The 18,652-nt window shown below is 40.5% G+C and overlaps 1 protein-coding gene across 1 annotated transcript in view; it reads left to right on the top strand.

Annotated features, from left to right (window-relative positions):
- RIOX1 (ribosomal oxygenase 1) overlaps positions 1 to 18,652 on the top strand; it is a 58,931-nt gene that overhangs the window by 6,559 nt on the left and 33,720 nt on the right. Inside the window, exons 5-11 of the mRNA XM_073673377.1 lie at positions 738 to 851; positions 2,052 to 2,158; positions 5,896 to 6,003; positions 7,420 to 7,454; positions 9,030 to 9,208; positions 9,723 to 9,827; positions 14,755 to 14,896. Coding sequence (XP_073529478.1) covers positions 738 to 851; positions 2,052 to 2,158; positions 5,896 to 6,003; positions 7,420 to 7,454; positions 9,030 to 9,208; positions 9,723 to 9,827; positions 14,755 to 14,896 — 790 coding nt within the window. The remainder of the gene's footprint in view (positions 1 to 737; positions 852 to 2,051; positions 2,159 to 5,895; positions 6,004 to 7,419; positions 7,455 to 9,029; positions 9,209 to 9,722; positions 9,828 to 14,754; positions 14,897 to 18,652) is intronic.

Raw genomic sequence — 18,652 nt, 5'->3', positions numbered from 1 at the left:
GGACGGCTTGTATACTTTTTTTGATCAAAAATAGTTCACTAAGTACCCTATATTTATTATGCAACTTTGCTTTACATTTATATATAATGATGGTAGGGTATGAGATATATTTTTGTCTTTTGTAGGTTTTGTTTCTTTTTTGCTAGTGTGAACATGCTCCTATTTCTTGCATGTCTACCATCTTAGACCTCAGTTCACATTGCCTGGTTGATTATATTATTGTAGCGTGCAGAGGTAGCACATGCATAATTACAGATAATTGAAAACCATACAGTAGTTTGGACACTCCTGTTTCTTTAATGGTTTTCCTTGTCCTTATTGGAATGTGCATATTGTAGACTCAGACTGATGACAGCAATACCACGAAGGCACACGTATAGCCACAAGGAGTAAAGTAACATGTGAGAAGCAAACCAGAGTATGTGTTAAACCTTAGACTACTCAAAGCAGCCCCCTTTTACATTGATGACCGCTTTAATACACACTCACACCACACATACGACACCGATGTCAGAATTCCTAATGCCGGAGTACTGGGGCAGACTGGGTTTGTGCGCGTCATTTCTGCATAGTAGATGGTAGCAATATATAGAAAAGTACTATAACCCGGAGTGAATATATGTTTAGACGAGAAGCATTTGGAGCAGAGGGGAAGTCTATAAGACGTTTCTTGTCTTTGTTGTCTGTTTGGCTAAAAAGTGAGTATAACGTGATGTATTTCACCTGTAAAACTCTAGGATAATGTGCAGTTTGGTGTTAACTTGGATGTCACCAGTTATACTGATGGAGTACGGGAGACACACAATCCTCCTGGCAGAGCCTTACCCATGGTTGTATGGGACTACTACAAGGTAAAAAAAATCTAAAGAAATTCTTTTAAGAACTTTTTGGAGCTGTCCCACCAATACATAATCATATTCATGGCAAACATTGTAAAAAATTAACAATGTTTGCCACTTGCATGTTGTAAAAGAGAGTCTGTCACCTGGTTTATGGTGCTGGATCAGAGACCCTGATTCCAGTGATGTGTCACTTACTGGGCTTTTTGCTATAGTTTTGATAAAGCACTGTTTTATCTGCTGCAGCTCTGATAGTTCTCTATCATGAGCTCCAGCAATTCTCACCTCCCACTTTTTGATTGTCAGCTTTCTATCCATGTAAAGTTTAGGCAGAAAGCCATTAATCATTGGCAGAGAAGGGGTTAGAGAAAGGTCATCATTGTAAGGACTAGCAGAGCTGCAGCTGATATATATTTTTTAAAATATATAAATTACTGCACTGAATCAGAGTTCTTTGCCATCACTCGGAACATAACAAAAGAGACAATGTGTACATCCACCTGATGGGCAGAATGCGTGGCACATATATGCTTACCATAGCCAGTTCTCTGAATAGTGACCCACTGCTGAGTAGGCAATATAAGGAGATTTTTGCCCTCTAATTAGGGAAGGAGCAGAGACTGTAGTAGCAAGGCATTGTATCTGAGAAGATTCTTAGGAATGGTTAAAAAGGGTTATATTGTCAGCTGCCAGATGAGGAAGGAGACTGATTTTATACAAAGCCTGCTCCAAGTGGCACAGATAACATGACATTAAGTGAGAAATATCAAAGCAAAACTTGAAATACATTGTTGCCCAACCTTCATGCAACTTTGCATCAAGGTGTAATGGCTTTTTAAGAAAATAATAGAAATTCATGTTGTGGTTAAAAGTCTGTTCCAAATCCACAGCATGTCACTTATGTTTGTAACTCTATGCAGAGAACATTAGAGATTGAGCCGAACCAAACAGATTGCAATGTCTGCGATCTCGGTAGTGATAAATGACCAAGTCTGCAAATAGTTTCATTTGGTGCAGGAGGTGCAACTGATCATCTTACTCCTTTTGTAGAAAATGAAAAATCCCTAAATATGCCTATTAGAGGACACAGATCCTTCCTTGTTGGAAAGAAGGATGATGAAATGGGTAGAAAAAAAATATTCCTGTACCCTACCAGTTGTTACCTATGTATTTCTGGTGAGCCTACATCAGTGCTTTATCTTGTATCTGCAGAATGGGTGTTCGCTGAGGTTATTGAATCCTCAGAGCTTCTCCTCCACCGTGTGGAACGTTCTGTCTGTGCTACAGGAGCTTTTCGGAAGCATGGTTGGTGCAAACACGTATGTATGCTGCTCTCTGCCTCCCGGGTGCTGTCCTATACAGATTGTAGATTGGGTTCTTGGTATTACAGAATTTTATTGGTTCTTATTGAGACAACTGCTTTCACTCTAGAGACCCCTCAGTGATTAGCTGTGGGTCCGACTTCTGGCACAGTTAGTGTCTCCCTGTACTGGTTTTATGGCGACTGTATAGATGATCTCTAGAGAGAGAGCATATAAACGGACTTTATTAACAAGTCCACTGCTTTAAAGGGGGTCACCACAATATTGGTGGCCTGTCCTAAGCATAGGCTATAAAAATCTGATTAGTGGGGGTCCTCTCATCAACCCTTCACACAACTGATTGTCAGATGTTTGGGCCACAACCTTTACCATCTACCTTCAATATCTTCAGCAGCGTTGTCCACGCTCGGCCAACAATCCATTGTCCAGCAGACATATGCCCGTGATTAGCAAGTTGTCACCAATCCTGTGACTAGGCGATGCCAAATATATATATATATATATATATATATATATATATATATATATATATATATATATATATATATATATATATATATATATATATATATATAACTTGGCATTGTGACATTTGTACTGTAGATCAGCCTGGAAGTGGGAAATGCACTGCAGCAAATTTTTTATTTTTTTTTTTTTAAAAGTTAATTCAGAGTGTCATTTATTATTCAACCCCTCAAACCACAAGAATTCTGTTTGGTCCCCCTAAAGTATTAAGAAGTAGTTCAGGCACCAAGAATAATGAGCTTCACATGTGTGGATTAAAGATCTCTTTTGCCAGCCTTTTCTGACTATTTAAGACCCTCCCCAAACTTGTGAACAGCACTCAGACATGGTCAACATGGGAAAGACAAAGGAGCATTCCAAGGCCATCAGAGACAAGATCGTGGAGGGTCACAAGGCTGGCAAGGGGTACAAAACCCTTTCCAAGGAGTTGGGCCTACCTGTCTCCACTGTTGGGAGCATCATCCGTAAGTGGAAGGCTTATGGAACTACTGTTAGCCTTCCACGGCCTGGACAGCCTTTGAAAGTGTCCTCCCGTCCCGAGGCCAGGCTCGTCCGAAGAGTCAAGGCTAACCCAAGGACAACAAGGAAGGAGCTCCAGGAAGATCTCATGGCAGTGTGGACATTGCTTTCAGTCAATACCATAAGTAACGTACTCCACCGCAATGGTCTCCGTTCCAGACGAGCCCGTAAGGTACCTTTACTATCAAAGCGTCATGTCAAGGCTCGTCTACAGTTTGCTCATGATCACTTGGAGGACTCTGAGACAGACTGGTTCAAGGTTCTATGGTCTGATGAGACCAAGATCGAGATCTTTGGTGCCAACCACACACGTGACGTTTGGAGACTGGATGGCACTGCATACGACCCCAAGAATACCATCCCTACAGTCAAGCATGGTGGTGGCAGCATCATGCTGTGGGGCTGTTTCTCTGCCAAGGGGCCTGGCCATCTGGTCCGCATCCATGGGAAGATGGATAGCACGGCCTACCTGGAGATTTTGGCCAAGAACCTCCGCTCCTCCATCAAGGATCTTAAGATGGGTCGTAATTTCATCTTCCAACAAGACAACGACCCAAAGCACACAGCCAAGAAAACCAAGGCCTGGTTCAAGAGGGAAAAAGTCAAGGTGTTGGAGTGGCCTAGTCAGTCTCCTGACCTTAACCCAATTGAAAACCTGTGGAAGGAGCTCAAGAATAAAGTCCACATGAGACACCCAAAGAACCTAGATAACTTGGAGAAGATCTGCATGGAGGAGTGGGTCAAGATAACTCCACAGACCTGTGCCGGCCTGATCAGGTCTTATAAAAGACGATTATTAGCTGTAATTGCAAACAAGGGTTATTCCACAAAATATTAAACATAGGGGTTGTATAATAATTGACCCACACTTTTATGTTTAAAATTTAATAAAATTCAACTGAACAAAATAACTTTTTGGTTTGTAAGATTTATGCTTCTGTTCATAAAACCTACTCTCGTTTGCAGTTTGAAGGCTCTAACTTATTTGCATCTTATCAAACCAGCTAAATCTGCAGGGGGTTGAATACTACTTGTAGGCACTGTATATCTATATCTATACACACAGTACAGACCAAAAGTTTGAACACACCTTCTCATTTAAAGATCTTTCTGTATTTTCATGACTATGAAAATTGTACATTCACACTGAAGGCATCAAAGCTATGAATTAACACATGTGGAATTATATACTTAACAAAAAAGTGTGAAACAACTGAAAATATGTCTTATATTCTAGGTTCTTCAAAGTAGCCACCTTATGCTTTGATGACTGCTTTGCACACTCTTGGCATTCTCTTGATGAGCTTCAAGAGGTAGTCACCGGAAATGGTTTTCACTTCACAGGTGTGCCCTGTCAGGTTTAATAAGTGGGATTTCTTGCCTTATAAATGGGGTTTGAACCATCAGTTGTGTTGTGCAGAAGTCAGGTGGATACACAGCTGATAGTCCTACTGAATAGACTGTTAGCTGCTTTTTTCTTGCCATAATACAAATTCTAAGTAAAGAAAAACGAGTGGCCATCATTACTTTAAGAAATGAAGGTCAGTCAGTCCGAAAAATTGGGCAAACTTTGAAAGTGTCCCCAAGTGCAGTTGCAAAAACCATCAAGCGCTACAAAGAAACTGGCTCACATGAGGAAAGGAAGACCAAGAGTCACCTCTGCTTCTGAGGATAAGTTTATCCGAGTCACCAGCCTCAGAAATCGCAGGTTAACAGCAGCTCAGATTAGAGACCAGGTCAATGCCACACAGAGTTCTAGCAGCAGACACATCTCTACAACAACTGTTAAGAGGAGACTTTGTGCAGCAGGCCTTCATGGTAAAATAGCTGCTAGGAAACCACTGCTAAGGACAGGCAACAAGCCGAAGAGACATGTTTGGGCTAAAGAACACAAGGAATGGACATTAGACCAGTGGAAATCTGTGCTTTGGTCTGATGAATCCAAATTTGAGATCTTTGGTTCCAACCACCATGTCTTTGTGCTACGCAGAAAAGGTGAACGGATGGACTCTACATTCCTGGTTCCCACCGTGAAGCATGGAGGAGGAGGTGTGATGGTTCTTTGCTGGTGACACTGTTGGGGATTTATTCAAAATTGAAGGCATACTGACCAGCATGGCTACCACAGCATCTTTCCGCGGCATGCTATTCCATCCGGTTTGCGTTTAGTTGGACCATCATTTATTTTTCAACAGGACAGTGACCCCAAACACACCTCCAGGCTGTATAAGGGCTATTTGACCAAGAAGGAGAGTGATGGTGTGCTACGCCAGATGACCTTGCCTCCACAGTCACCAGACCTGAACCCAATTGAGATGGTTTGGGGTGAGCTGGACTGCAGAGTGAAGGCAAAAGGGCCAACAAGTGCTAAGCATCTCTGGGAACTCCTTCAAGATTGTTGGAAGACCATTTCCGGTGACTACCTCTTGAAGCTCATCAGACATATTCTCAGTTGTTTCACACTTTTTTGTTAAGTATATAATTCCACATGTGTTAATTCATACTTTTGATGCCTTCAGTGTGAATGTACAATTTTCATAGTCATAAAAAAAAAACAGAGAAATCTTTAAATGAGAAGGTGTATCCAAACTTTTGGTCTGTACTGTATATGTGTGTGTGTATGTATATATATATATGTATGTGTTGTTTTTTTTATGTAGCTTGACACGTTATCTTGGCTCTTTTCACAGGTACCTCACTCCTCCTAGCACTCAGGGATTTGCCCCACATTATGATGACATTGAGGCATTTGTTGTACAGCTGGAAGGCAAAAAACATTGGAGGGTCTACAATCCAAGGTTAGTCCTGAAGCATTGGGAAGGCAAAATAAGGATTGTAGCCGTATGATTTTCTATGTAATGATGTGGTTCAGATGTTTTGCACATGTGGCATGTTCTTTTCAGTGTACGAGTCCCGCATACGGGACAATGTAAATGCTGGGTCTGTGACAAATTATGGTGGAAACAGTCTGACACCCTTCCAGCCTTTCCTCGGTAACCTCATATGAGAAAAATGTATATGTTGTTAAGTCACTAAGAGCTGTATGAAGAAAGCCCAGGAGCTGACCCTGCTTTATACCAAGTAGATCCATCTGTGTTACATAGACAGTATGTGCCTCTAACTGCAATGACCAGAGCGCTCCAGTCGCTGCAGATAACCCATGTAAATGCTGCTGTCAAATGTGGAAACCGACATTTAGTTTGTTGCCATTGCCAGTGTTCGTGCACACCGACTTCCATTGGCCCACTGCAATGCGCCGAGGAACAAATGGGTTGCCATGTCAGCCAAGGCCTACTGGAAGCCCCAGTGACTGCCTTATTAGTGCTTTGTCCTGGTTGAGCTTCATATTAGAACCGCAGTTTCACCATATACTACAATTGTGTTATTAGTGTATATAGGATTAGTCCCTAGAGGGGACTAAAAGACAACGTAAAAATATATATAATCATAATATATATGTTTAAGGTCTCCCCACACTCCTCTTTAAATAAAATGAAAAAATAACAAAAAGTTACGGGTATCAGAAAATGGCGACACCAACAAAAAAATAAAATAAAAACCTGAAACAGCATCTAAGCATGTAGGGCACAATTTAAAAATATCCTCTCTGTTGTGAAGAATCCACTGATTTTCACTGCAGATTTTATTCTTGGCCATCCAGAGAGTAAAATCTGTGGCTTAACTTCGCACCAAAATTGAAAAAAAAAAATCTCCATGAAACAGGTGAACTAAATTGCAAGTTTTTGTATGTGTTTTTTTTTTTTTTTTTTTTTTTTTTTTTTTTTTTTATTTTGGTGGGGTATATGGACATTATTGATGCTCCTTGCATGCGCAGCTCCCTCCACTAAGCGCCAGGCTGGTGAAATCCGGGCTAGTCCTTGTGTTAGGCCAGGTCTGGGTAATGCAGAATTACATGTGGCTGTCTAGTGGTCAGCGGTTCACACTGGATGTTCGAGAGGATAGCCGGGATGGTTTCTACTTAAACAGATTATGCAACACACTGGGAGGTGATGGAAACCTTTTGAGTTAGATATATCTCCCACTTATTAGATATCCGCAGGTGCACAATAACTATGGACGCTAAGTTTGTAGCGACTCTTGTGTTAATGGAAAAGGCGCTGAATAACACATTTGAAAAGAGGTTGATTTTCTTCAACTCCCCCTTTAATTTTATTCAATGTCACGTATTTAACACAATTATTTTTTTTTTACAGGAACTCATCAGAAATGCTTCCTCAGTTCTCAAGTGGTAAGGAGCCACCCGTTTTACTGCATACCTCTGTAGTGCGCAGATTTAAAACTTTTTTTCCTATAATTTCAAGGTTGCCCTTTTTTTTTTTTTTTCTTTTGAAGAAGGCAACCATTTTTTTGCAATCACTGACAGCACCTTTTAAAGGGAACCTGTCACCAGTTTTTTCCCATTATCTTTCAGCCCTATGTTACAGCATTGTATAGAAGTCTCCAACTTGCCCTTCAAAACAAAAAAAGACCTTATATACAGCATTCCAGAATTCTGTAACATAGGGCTGAAAGGTGGTGGTCGTAGGTTACATAGTGACAGATTCCCTTTAAGTATTTTTTGTTTACCTTTGATAACACAAACAATTTTTCAAATGAGGAAACTTTATTTTAAATGGTATATTTTATTGAAAACTTTTGTTACATGAGGAAAAGTGCTGTAACATTTAGCCTTAGAGTAAGACCTCAGTAAGTCAAGGCATAATTTTTCTGGTAAATTACTGGATATATAAATGCCGTAGGTTTTGCTCACTTGGTGCTATATTTAGAAGGATTCCCTTTAAAAGATCTTAAAAACTGCAATTGAACAAGACTGTCATGACCTGTAACGTTGTCTTGAAAAAACAATTCACGGAATAACAAAATAGTTTATGGAGATGATTGATCATTTGTTATACAGGGGAACGTGCATTCGGCGGTGCTGTCTTTTAGAGTAATATTTCTGCCTGGCGAAGGTTTCCCGAATTTTGTGGAGAATTGTATATTACTGATCCCTCTTTTTATTTAATGGTATGTGGCCCTCAGTTATGCAGTTTACTTGTATGGCCTAGATGATCAGATACAATACACAGACTAATTTCCATGCACAAAGTGATGCAAATTTCCTATAAGGAAGTGGGTTTTTGATCATTACTGATAATTGTCAGTGTACAACAAAAATGTGTAGGGTTAACATGAACTTTTAGCATGAGAATAACCACATTTCATTGTGCTATTTTGTATGTTTAAAGGGGGAGTCTCCTTTTGAGAAGTTTTTCCTGTAAGCTCCTTTTGTAATCGTAAAACACAATTTTTTTTATTAACGCTCACTGGGTCCAGCACAGAGTCTCTGCCGCTGCTCCCAGTGACTTATTGTCTGCAGCGCTGATGTCACATCGACAGTGCTGCAGCCAATCAGTCAGCTTAGCAGCTTGCACCATGCACTCGGACAGGGCAGAGCGCTGAATTCAGTTATTGTCTACAGCCCTGTCAATGTAACGTCAGCGCTGCATATAATAACAGACACCAAAGATGGAGACTCTGTGCTGGACCCAGGGAGGGTGAGGTAAAGAACAGCTTTTATTATATATTTTTTAATTTTTTTATTGAATTAAACTAAGAATAGAGTTTATAGGAAAGACTTTTCTGAATGAGGACAACCCCTTTAACTTCAGTTTGTTGGAGGGGTTGGAGTTTTCAGCTTGGCATGTTTTATTTGTATATTTTGGTTTCTTTCTCTATCCATAACTCTTGTATGAGATATGAATAGATTGGTTTTGGCTCCTGGTCCAGTAATCATATAGTGAATTATATTTACTACCAACAGTTAATTTCAATGACCATGACCTGGGAGAGCCTATTCTTGAAACCATTCTGGAAGCTGGAGACCTTCTGTACTTCCCTAGGGGCTTTATTCACCAAGGTGACTGCCTTCCTGATGCCCACTCCTTGCACATCACGGTTTCTTCATTTCAGCGGAACAGTTGGGTGGACTTGCTGGACAAGGTGAGAACGGTGCTGCTTCTTTATCACTCGCCATCAGTATCATTATATTGGTGATAGTGGACCTCGCTTTACAAATCCAGTCAAATGCGCAGCTGTCCAGTCTATTCATGACAGTTGTAAGAAATCTGAATAATTTAAGAATTCATTTGATAGAGATTACTTGGACAAATACTTTGTTCCCCAGTGTAAAATAAAAAATATACTTTCACTTTCCACCCCGGTGCCGTTCCAGCATTGTCTGCGCCCGGTGCATTGGTGACATTGGTTGCAATACTCATGTCACATGAGCTCTGGGAAACCTGGCGCCAACATTGCTGAAACAGCTCCGGTGCGGGAGGTGAATATCGGTTACTTTTGTTTTACACTTAGAAACACAGTATTTAAGAAGGCATTGCCCAAGTAGTGGACAGCTCCTTTTAATTGAGAAGTCATAAGATATAACCTACAGTAGTTGTTTTCGATTTCCGTTTTTTGAGAATTTGCTGACTGTCTCCTTTGTGGACCTTCTGTCCAGCTCCTTCCAGCCGCTCTAAAGATTGCTGCTGAAGATGACGTTCAGTTTCGGCAAGGACTTCCTTTAGATTACCTTGATTACATGGGCGTACAGAATGCTGAGTCAGTAAGTAGTGTGTGTTTTTTTGTTTTTTTTTTTTTGGTTTATTTGTTTTTCACCTTCAAAAGTCACCAATATCTATAAATTTTCTTTAGAAAAATGTGTACTTTTTTTTTTAATGTCATCCTGCACTCCCATATTTTTTAATGTGGTTAGAATAGAAACAAAGCCGTGTCCAGCTGAGACCGTAAGTGCCTGCCGTTATGTGGAAATTGGAAGCCGCAGGTAGCCAGTGCACATCATGCCTATTGTTATGCTGTGAAATATTAGGTGATATAATGTTTCTCAAGCATCATATACTTATAAAGGCATTCATGTCCTGGAAAAGGGCCAAATGTTTAAAGAGAGAAGTAAAATCGCAGGATCCGGAGCAATAGTTTATTTGGTCTTTAGACTGAAACATTTCAAAAGTTTATTCTGTCTCTTCTATACAGTGAAGCTCCTAAACTATTTTCATAAATAAAATCAGAAAAAAAGTTTATGCATCAATAGGATTAAATATTTTTATGATGTCATCCATAGAATACAGACACAAAATCGATATTTCATCATTATCCTTTTTTTATAAGATTATAATTTCCTGAACCGTTTTCTAATATGGACTACAAGCCATATAGTGGAAGTTAATATTTTTAATGGAGCTTTAGTATCCTCTGCTCAAGTTTTCTGGTGTAAAAGTCACAGAATTTGACTTAGAGGGAATCTGTTAGCAGGTTTTTGCTACATAATCTTGAGCGCAATCAAACAAGAAAAAAAAACACAAGGAGGTAAATTGTGATGGTGAAAAATTATATACAAACTTTATTGATCAAGAATTAGTATTTACAGGGTGGGGGGAAACAATCAGATGAAAAAGCGGGCGCTATTCCGGGTGACAAATCAATATATATGAATATATATGTCTATACAAAATAGGGAAGTCATCAAATGGCTGGAAGATATCCAAAAACATGTACGTCTTTCTACTTATAGGTCAAGAAGGTATACACCAATGTAATATTATTTATTTATTTTTTTTTTTAGATTCTTTCTCACAGGTGAGGTGTACCTACGTTAAAAATTAGACCCCTCCATTCTTTGTAGGTGGGAAAACCTGCAAAATTGGCAGTGTATCAAATACTTATTTTCCCCACTGTACCTGCACATTGCTATATATGTCTAACATAGGTCCATGACCACTACACCTGGTTATGTAAACCCTATATTCTTACTACCTTTACATTGGTGTATACCTTCTTGACCTATATATAAAAAGATGTACATATTTTTGGATGTCTTGCAGCCATCTAATGACTTCTCTATCTATTTTGTATTGACATATATTTTGACTTGTCACCCGGAATAGCACCTGCTTTTTCATCTGGCTGTCCCCCCCCACCCCCACCCTGTAAATTGCAAGCCTTGATCAATAAAGTTTGTATATAATTTTTCACCATTACCATTGACCTTCTTGTCGGTTTCTTTTCTTGTTTGATTTTTCGTGATTTCACCGATGGGTCACCATTTAGTCCGACGTATGTGTGACATGCAGAAGTAGTGCTATTGCTTCCAAAGCATCCAGCAGCTGTTACAAATAACACAAGCACAGGAGACGGGAAGTGTTGTGCTTCAGAAGCATCCAGCAACTAGAGGGGTTAACACAGTCACAGGAGACAGGGAGTGTTTTAGCAGAGCCCCAGGGGGATTGTGGGGAACTTGTTATTGTAGTCTGGCTGAAGCCAAAGAGAAAGGTGGTGTGTTATCTGGATCTGTCAGAAGGCCACTGAACAGGATTCAGTTCAGGAGAGAAACTAAACACATGTCAGATAAACTCCCTGAACTAACAGTGCAGAGTATTATTGGGCAGAAAGATGAGGACTGGAAGGAATCGTATCATAGGGATCTTCTCCCTCTTCAAACCCTCCCCCCTCCCCCATCTCCATGCAGGATAAAGAATATTTACTATTATTGAGTCCTTGTGAAGGAAAATCCTGTGGTTGTGTATGCATAGAAGTGTGCTGCCAAGAGATCTAATCTATGCTGAATTATGCTACTGAAGAGACTGATGTTACTGTGCCTGCTTTAATAGACTGTACTGTAATGAAAGAGTGTTGCTGTAATAACCCTGAATTGCACTCGCCGTGCTTCAGATTAAATTCCACTGTTAAATTGTTGAAAAAGACTCTTGTCAGCTGTCTGGTCAGCAACTGAATCTATCGTGTGCCTGAGAGAAGCTGCAGCCTTTGGTCACCCTGAGTAACGGTTCCCCCAGGATCCCAAAGAATTCATGGAACCCGTCTCACCCTATCTGAATCTAGCGGCGTGCGTGTAACCTATACATGCACTTTTAGTAGAAAATGTCTCCTTCTATTTGGTTTGGTAATAGTTACCTTATATATTACCTGCATGTGTATTATTTCTTACTTTTGAGTTTTTTCTTAAGCTAATCTGAGCGCAGCATAATGTAGGAAAAAACCCGGATTCCTGTGATGTATCCCTTAGTTTACTGGGTGCAGCAGTTGTGATACAATCAGAGTTTTTAGATGTAGCAGAGCTGAGAAAGCTAACCTCGCCCACACCACAGCTTTCTGTGTAAATTGTATATTACCAAAACAGAATGTTCTTTATTGTCCACTACACTTTTCAATGCCGTACTGGTATTTTTATCAAGTGTAAAAAAACAAACAAAAAAAAAACAGGTACATTGACATAAAGCTGGTCATCAGAGAAGGGGTAGTGATCGGACTATGTGGCACAGGAACTTAGTCTGGGCAGTGATAATCTGGTGATAAAATAACTCATTGTATGGAAACAGCACACAGCCTAATAAGTGACACATCGCTGAAAGCTCTCAGCCCCTACCTCATGCTGTGCTCAGATTAGGTAGCAAGCACCTGCTGACAAATTCCCTTTAAAGGTCATTGTGACTTTTTACGTCAGACTCATTCTCTAAAATAGGGGACGAACTAGGCAAAATCGGGTATGGACTAATGCAGTGCAATAAATATACTAGAATGTATGCCAGAAAACTAGTGTGCAGTGTAGCTGAAATCTACGCCAGCTCATAGATTACATTTTTCTGGCACACAGATAGATGAAGCATATACACAAAATGTATTCAGAGGTATGTGGTTATTAATAAATTGTTCTAAAACTAGCAAACCTTACTCCAGCATTTAAAGACTGATGCATGAAATGCCATACTTGATAAATGTACCCCCTCCTCTGGTGTGATTAGTAATTCCCATTCCTTAGAGCAGAAATGATCACAATGGATCCATGTACTATCAATTTGAAATGTCCCATTTCTTTCTAATCTGTTACCTGGTGTTATTTCATAAGCTTTTTAAATGTATTCTTTTAATATACACTGCTCAAAAAAAATAAAGGGAACACTCAAATAACATATCCTAGATCTGAATGAATGAAATATTCTCATTGAATACCTTGTTCTGTACAAAGTTGAATGTGCTGACAACAAAATCACACAAAAATCATCAATGGAAATCAAATTTATTAAGCAATGGAGGCCTGGATATGGAGTCACCCCCAAAATTAAAGTGGAAAAACACACTACAGGCTGACCCAACTTTGATGTAATGTCCTTAAAACAAGTCAAAATGAGGCTCAGTATTGTGTGTGGCTTCCACTTGACTGTATGACCTCCCTACAATGCTTGGGCATGCTTCTGATGAGGTTGTGGATGGTCTCCTGTGGGATCTCCTCCCAGAACTGGACTAAAGCATCCGCCAACTCCTGGGCAGTCTGTGGTGCAACGTGACGTTGGTGGATGGAGCGAGACATGATGTCCCAGATGTGCTCATTCGGATTCAGGTCTGGGGAACGAGCGGGCCAGTGCATAGCTTCAATGCCTTCATCTTGCAGGAACTGCTGACACACTCCAGCCACATGAGGTCTGGCATTGTCCTGCATTAGGAGGAACCCAGGGCCAACCGCACCAGCATATGGTCTCGCAAGGAGTCTGAGGATCTCATCTCGGTACCTAATGGAAGACAGGCTACCTCTGGCGAGCACATGGAGGGCAGTGCAGCCCTCCAAAGAAATGCCACCCCACACCATTACTGACCCACCTCCAAACCGGTCATGCTGAAGAATGTTGCAGGCAGCAGATCGCTCTCCACGGCTTCTCCAGACTCTGTCATGTCTGTCACATGTGTTCAGTGTGAACCTGCTTTTATCTGTGAAGAGCACAGGGTGCCAGTGGCGACTTTGCCAATCCTGGTGTTCTGTGGCAAATGCCAAGCGTCCTGCACAGTGTTGGGCTGTGAGCACAACCCCCATCTGTGGACGTCGGTTTCTAACAGTTTGCGCAGACACATGCACATTTGTGGCCTGCTGGAGGTCATTTTGCAGGGCTCTGGCAGTGCTCCTCCTGTTCCTCCTTGCACAAAGGCGGAGGTAGCCGTCCTTCTGCTGGGTTGTTTCCCTCCTACAGCCCACTCCACGTTGCCTGGTGTATTGGCCTGTCTCCTGGTAGCGCCTCCAGCCTCTGGACACTACGCTGACAGACACAGCAAACCTTCTTGCCACAGCTCGCATTGATGTGCCATCCTGGACGAGCTGCACTACCTGAGCAACTTGTGTGGGTTGTAGAGTCCGTCTCATGCTACCACGAGTGTGAAAGCACAACCAAGATTCAAAAGTGGCCAAAACATCAGCCAGAAAGCATTGGTACTGAGATGTGGTCTGTGGTCCCCACCTGCAGGAACGCTCCTTTATTGAAGGTGTCTTGATAATTGCCAATAATTTCCATCTATTGTCTATTCCATTTGCACAACAGCATGTGAAATTGATTGTCAATCAGTGTTGCTTCCTAAGTGGACAGTTTGATTTCACAGAAGTTTGATTTACTTGGAGTTATATTCTGTTGTTTAAGTGTTCCCTTTATTTTTTTGAGCAGTGTATTAATATATATATATATATTTTTTTATAGGTTGATCCACGGAGAGGGAATTTTAGAGATAAAGTACAATTGCTTATGAAGAAGTTGGCAGAATATGCGCCAGTTGATGCTGCTGTAGATCAGAAGGCTAAGGCGTTCCTGCATGATTGCTTACCTCCTGTACTGACACCAGGTATGATCAAGTCATGTTATGTTTTGCATGCAATGTATGGTACTGCCTATTATTTTAAAGGGAACCTGTGAGTGAATCATGCTGCCCAAACTACGGGCTGAATGAATGGCAGCCTGGCTGCACAATTGAAGCCTGGTATATGAAATGCTCATGTGTTTCAGAGAAAATGTATTAAGTGAATCTGTTTTGTAGGATTACACTATTAACCTGCGAATATGGTGTAAATCTGCAGGTTAATTGCATTAAAGGGGGCTTGTACTGACACTGACCAATCATAAGCTGTCCGCAACATATTGTGGAAAGAAGAACACACCCGCACAATAGCAATGACAAACAGTCTGCTCTCCTCACTGCAGTGTGGTGACATGTGCTTGAGCACAGCAGACCTGAGTGTGATTAACTAACAGCTTTCACCATTCATCTCTGGCATTCAGTTTGGGTGGGGGATCAGTGCTACAGAACAGAAGTTGATTCTCATTACACACACTTCTAGTAGCTGCGATCTTCATCTGGAAAATAGGCCATGGGTTGGTGTCCAGTCCATGGCTGAATATACACTTTTTTGGATGAGCTTTTACTCTTTGAGGAGTCAATTCAGGTCCATCATTTTCTATACTGACCTGAAATAAAGTGACATCTGCAGTCTGGCTGCTATTTGCAGTTGAGCCTCTTTTTTTTTGTCTACACTTTCTTTTGTATATGAGGCCAATGGGGAGATGAATTGTTGCAGATCCCACAGTTTTCTGGTATAATTGCAGTAAAACAAAGTTCCTTACGTCGGTCACTTATCCCCATCGCTTTCCCATCTCGCATAATAAATATGCTCCAACATTACGGTTTAGATAATGTCAGGCTTCACCTAGTGATACTACTTTAACACCCTCCCGCTCCAGCCAATTATTTTTGTTTTTGCGCTTTCGTTTTTTCCTCTCCTTTTTCAAGAACCATGACTTTTTAATTTTTGCATAAACATGGCAATATGAGGGCTGTTTTTTTGCAGGACGAGGTGCAGTTTTGAATTCCTGCAATTCATTTTACCATATGATGTACTGGAAAATAGGGGGGAAAAAATTCAAGTTTTTATGAAATGATGAATAAATGCAATTCCAACATTGATTTTTGTGTTTTGTTTTTACGTCATTCATGTGAGATAAATATACCTGGTTGCAATCGAGCATCCAGGCTTGGATTAAGGTTGCCTGCAGTTTGGGCAGCAGGAATCAGGTGAGAGGTTCCCTTTTAAGTAGTGTAAAAAAACAAAACCCCTCTGAAGCTTATAAAATCGAGACCAGATAGGTAGATAGAGAAATCTATATTGTATATACAGGATGGTCCAAAAGTAGGTGGACAGAAAGTGTAACAAGGTTATGAAGGGGGAGATTTATCAAACATGGTGTAAAGTGAAACTGGCTCAGTTGCCCTTAGCGACCAATCAGATTCCACTTTTCATTCCTCACAGACTCTTTGGAAAATGAAAGGTGGAATCTGATTGGTTGCTAAGGGCAACTGAGCCAGTTTCACATATCTAGTTTTCACAGATAGATCTCCCCCAAATCTGTTTTCTTTTCAGATAACACATAATGGCGAATAATTTAAATACAGATTAAAGAAAATGGATTTTAACAGCGTATTGGAAATCTCAAAATGCTGAAACCGTTAGAGCAAATTGGGTTGAAACATTTGGTACTCAAGCCCCAAAGAGACAAACCATTTACCGCATTCGTGACAAATTCAATGCCACTGGCTCAATCCTTAATGCTCCAAAAACTGGTCGACCCAAAACAGTCTGTACAGAAGATAATAAACAACTTGTTGCTGAAACATTTGTTCAGAGTCCAAAAAAGTCCACCAGAAGAGCCTCTTTGGAATTGGGAATTTCACGAGCTTCTATCATGCGAATCCTGAAATCTATTGGGTGGAAACCTTATCGTCCTCGTCTAATTCATGGTTTATTGGACAATGATCCAGACAGGCGGCTGCAATTTAGTGTTTTATAAATCTCCCCCTTCATAACCTTATTACAGGGGTCGACAAAGTTGTTCAGAATCTAGGAGCCAGCCAAAAAATTTAGGAGCCAGAATTTTTTTTAAGCAAACTTGTTTTTTAATTTAACAAAAAAAACATTACAAACGTTATAAACAACATTTTACTTTTAAAGATAATAAATATTATATTTTGATATTTTAGATTTTAGGCAACATTCTAGTGTTTTTCACTTTGCTTTTTGTGGCCATGAACATGCCTTGTGATTTTAGAGCTGAAGTACCAGTGGTCCACAGCCTTGGCAGGATCAAACGCCTTCACAGATGGCCCATTCATGGTGATCATAAACAAGTCACTTAAACTTTCTTCTTGCATCCTTGATCTGAATTTATTTTTGACCATGTTCATCAAACTAAATCCTCTTTCACAACATGAGGTTGAGACAGGGAGCACCGCCACAATCGACAACAGGTTTCCCAGAACTGGAAATCTCTTTGTGTTGGAGAGTGCCAAATCCAGAAGCTCACACAGTTTCTTTCCTTTTCCAAGGACCTTAAACTCATACCACTCATTGAGGAGTGAGTGAATGCATTGGTCATCACTTTCAGGTGGAGATAGCTGTTTACGAAAATGATGAGCCAATGCAGTAATCTCAACCACACCGTAGTCTTGCAATGTTGTTCCTGCTGGCCAGGCAAAGGTGTCAAACACTGCGGTGGATCTTTCAATATTTATATCACTTAGAAATCGCACTGTCAAGTATTTAACTGCATGATTAATTAAATTAGCTTTTTCCTGCTGAATTGATGCAGCTACAGTGTTGCTCAGTCCATGTAGCTGTACATTTTGAAACAGTCCTTGAAGAGATGTTCCTGAGACAAATCTGGCCTCATGTTGTTTTGGTGCATTTCTAAGTGAATTGATTGTTGAAATTGTGCTTTTCACATGCAACTCAATTGTGCTTAAAAAAAGCTCTTCCCTTTGAAATATAAGTGACAAGTTTTTAAGAATTTCCAGATAGTCCAGTAGAAAATGGAGCATGTGAACAAATTTAAAATCTGTGAGCTTTCTCAGTAAACCATGGGCAGCTGCAGAGGCACTGTCTTTTTCCGCAGCCACACTTTCTAGGTGGATTGTCACGCATTTCCAGTCTTTGACAAGTGCAGACAGAGCACCGACTTTGCTTGCTACCCATCTGACATTATGCAAGTATTGGAATTTCAGAATTGTAAGCTGCAGGTTTTCTGCTACTTGCTTCAGCTGTCGCATTCTCTTAGGTGAGTATTGATAAAATTGGTAGAGTTTCTTTAAAATAGAGTCAAAATCATCAATTAATTTAGCTTGTTTTACTGAACTTAATACACTTAAGTTCAATCGGTGTGCAACACAGTGAATGCCAATTAAATGACTGATGTTTTGGCGTATTTTCTGCACCAAGCCATTTTCGGTCCCAATCATGCTGGCAGCACCATCTGTACCAATGGCAATCAAGTGACTTGAAGAAAGCCAGCCTACAAGACCAAGTGTTCTAAGTTCTTCTGTGAGCGCTTCTAAATATCCATCTGCAGTAGCCATTTCAAGAGGAGAAACAGAAAGAAATACTTCTTTGACCCTGTTGTCCTTGATGTACCTGACATACAGAATCAGTTGTTCAACCCCTGCTTTGTCAGTTGAGCCATCTAGCATCAAGCTGACATATTTTGCCTCTTTGAGCTCACTGATTAGGTTTTTCCTGATTATTTCTGCAATATGGGAAATGAATTCTTTGCATCT

The sequence above is a fragment of the Phyllobates terribilis genome, unplaced genomic scaffold, assembly GCF_046119375.1.
Source record: "Phyllobates terribilis strain yellow unplaced genomic scaffold, ASM4611937v1 Scaffold_3__8_contigs__length_932513732, whole genome shotgun sequence".
NCBI classification, from domain to species: Eukaryota; Metazoa; Chordata; class Amphibia; order Anura; family Dendrobatidae; genus Phyllobates; species Phyllobates terribilis.
This window is presented reverse-complemented; position numbering and strand designations above follow the sequence as displayed.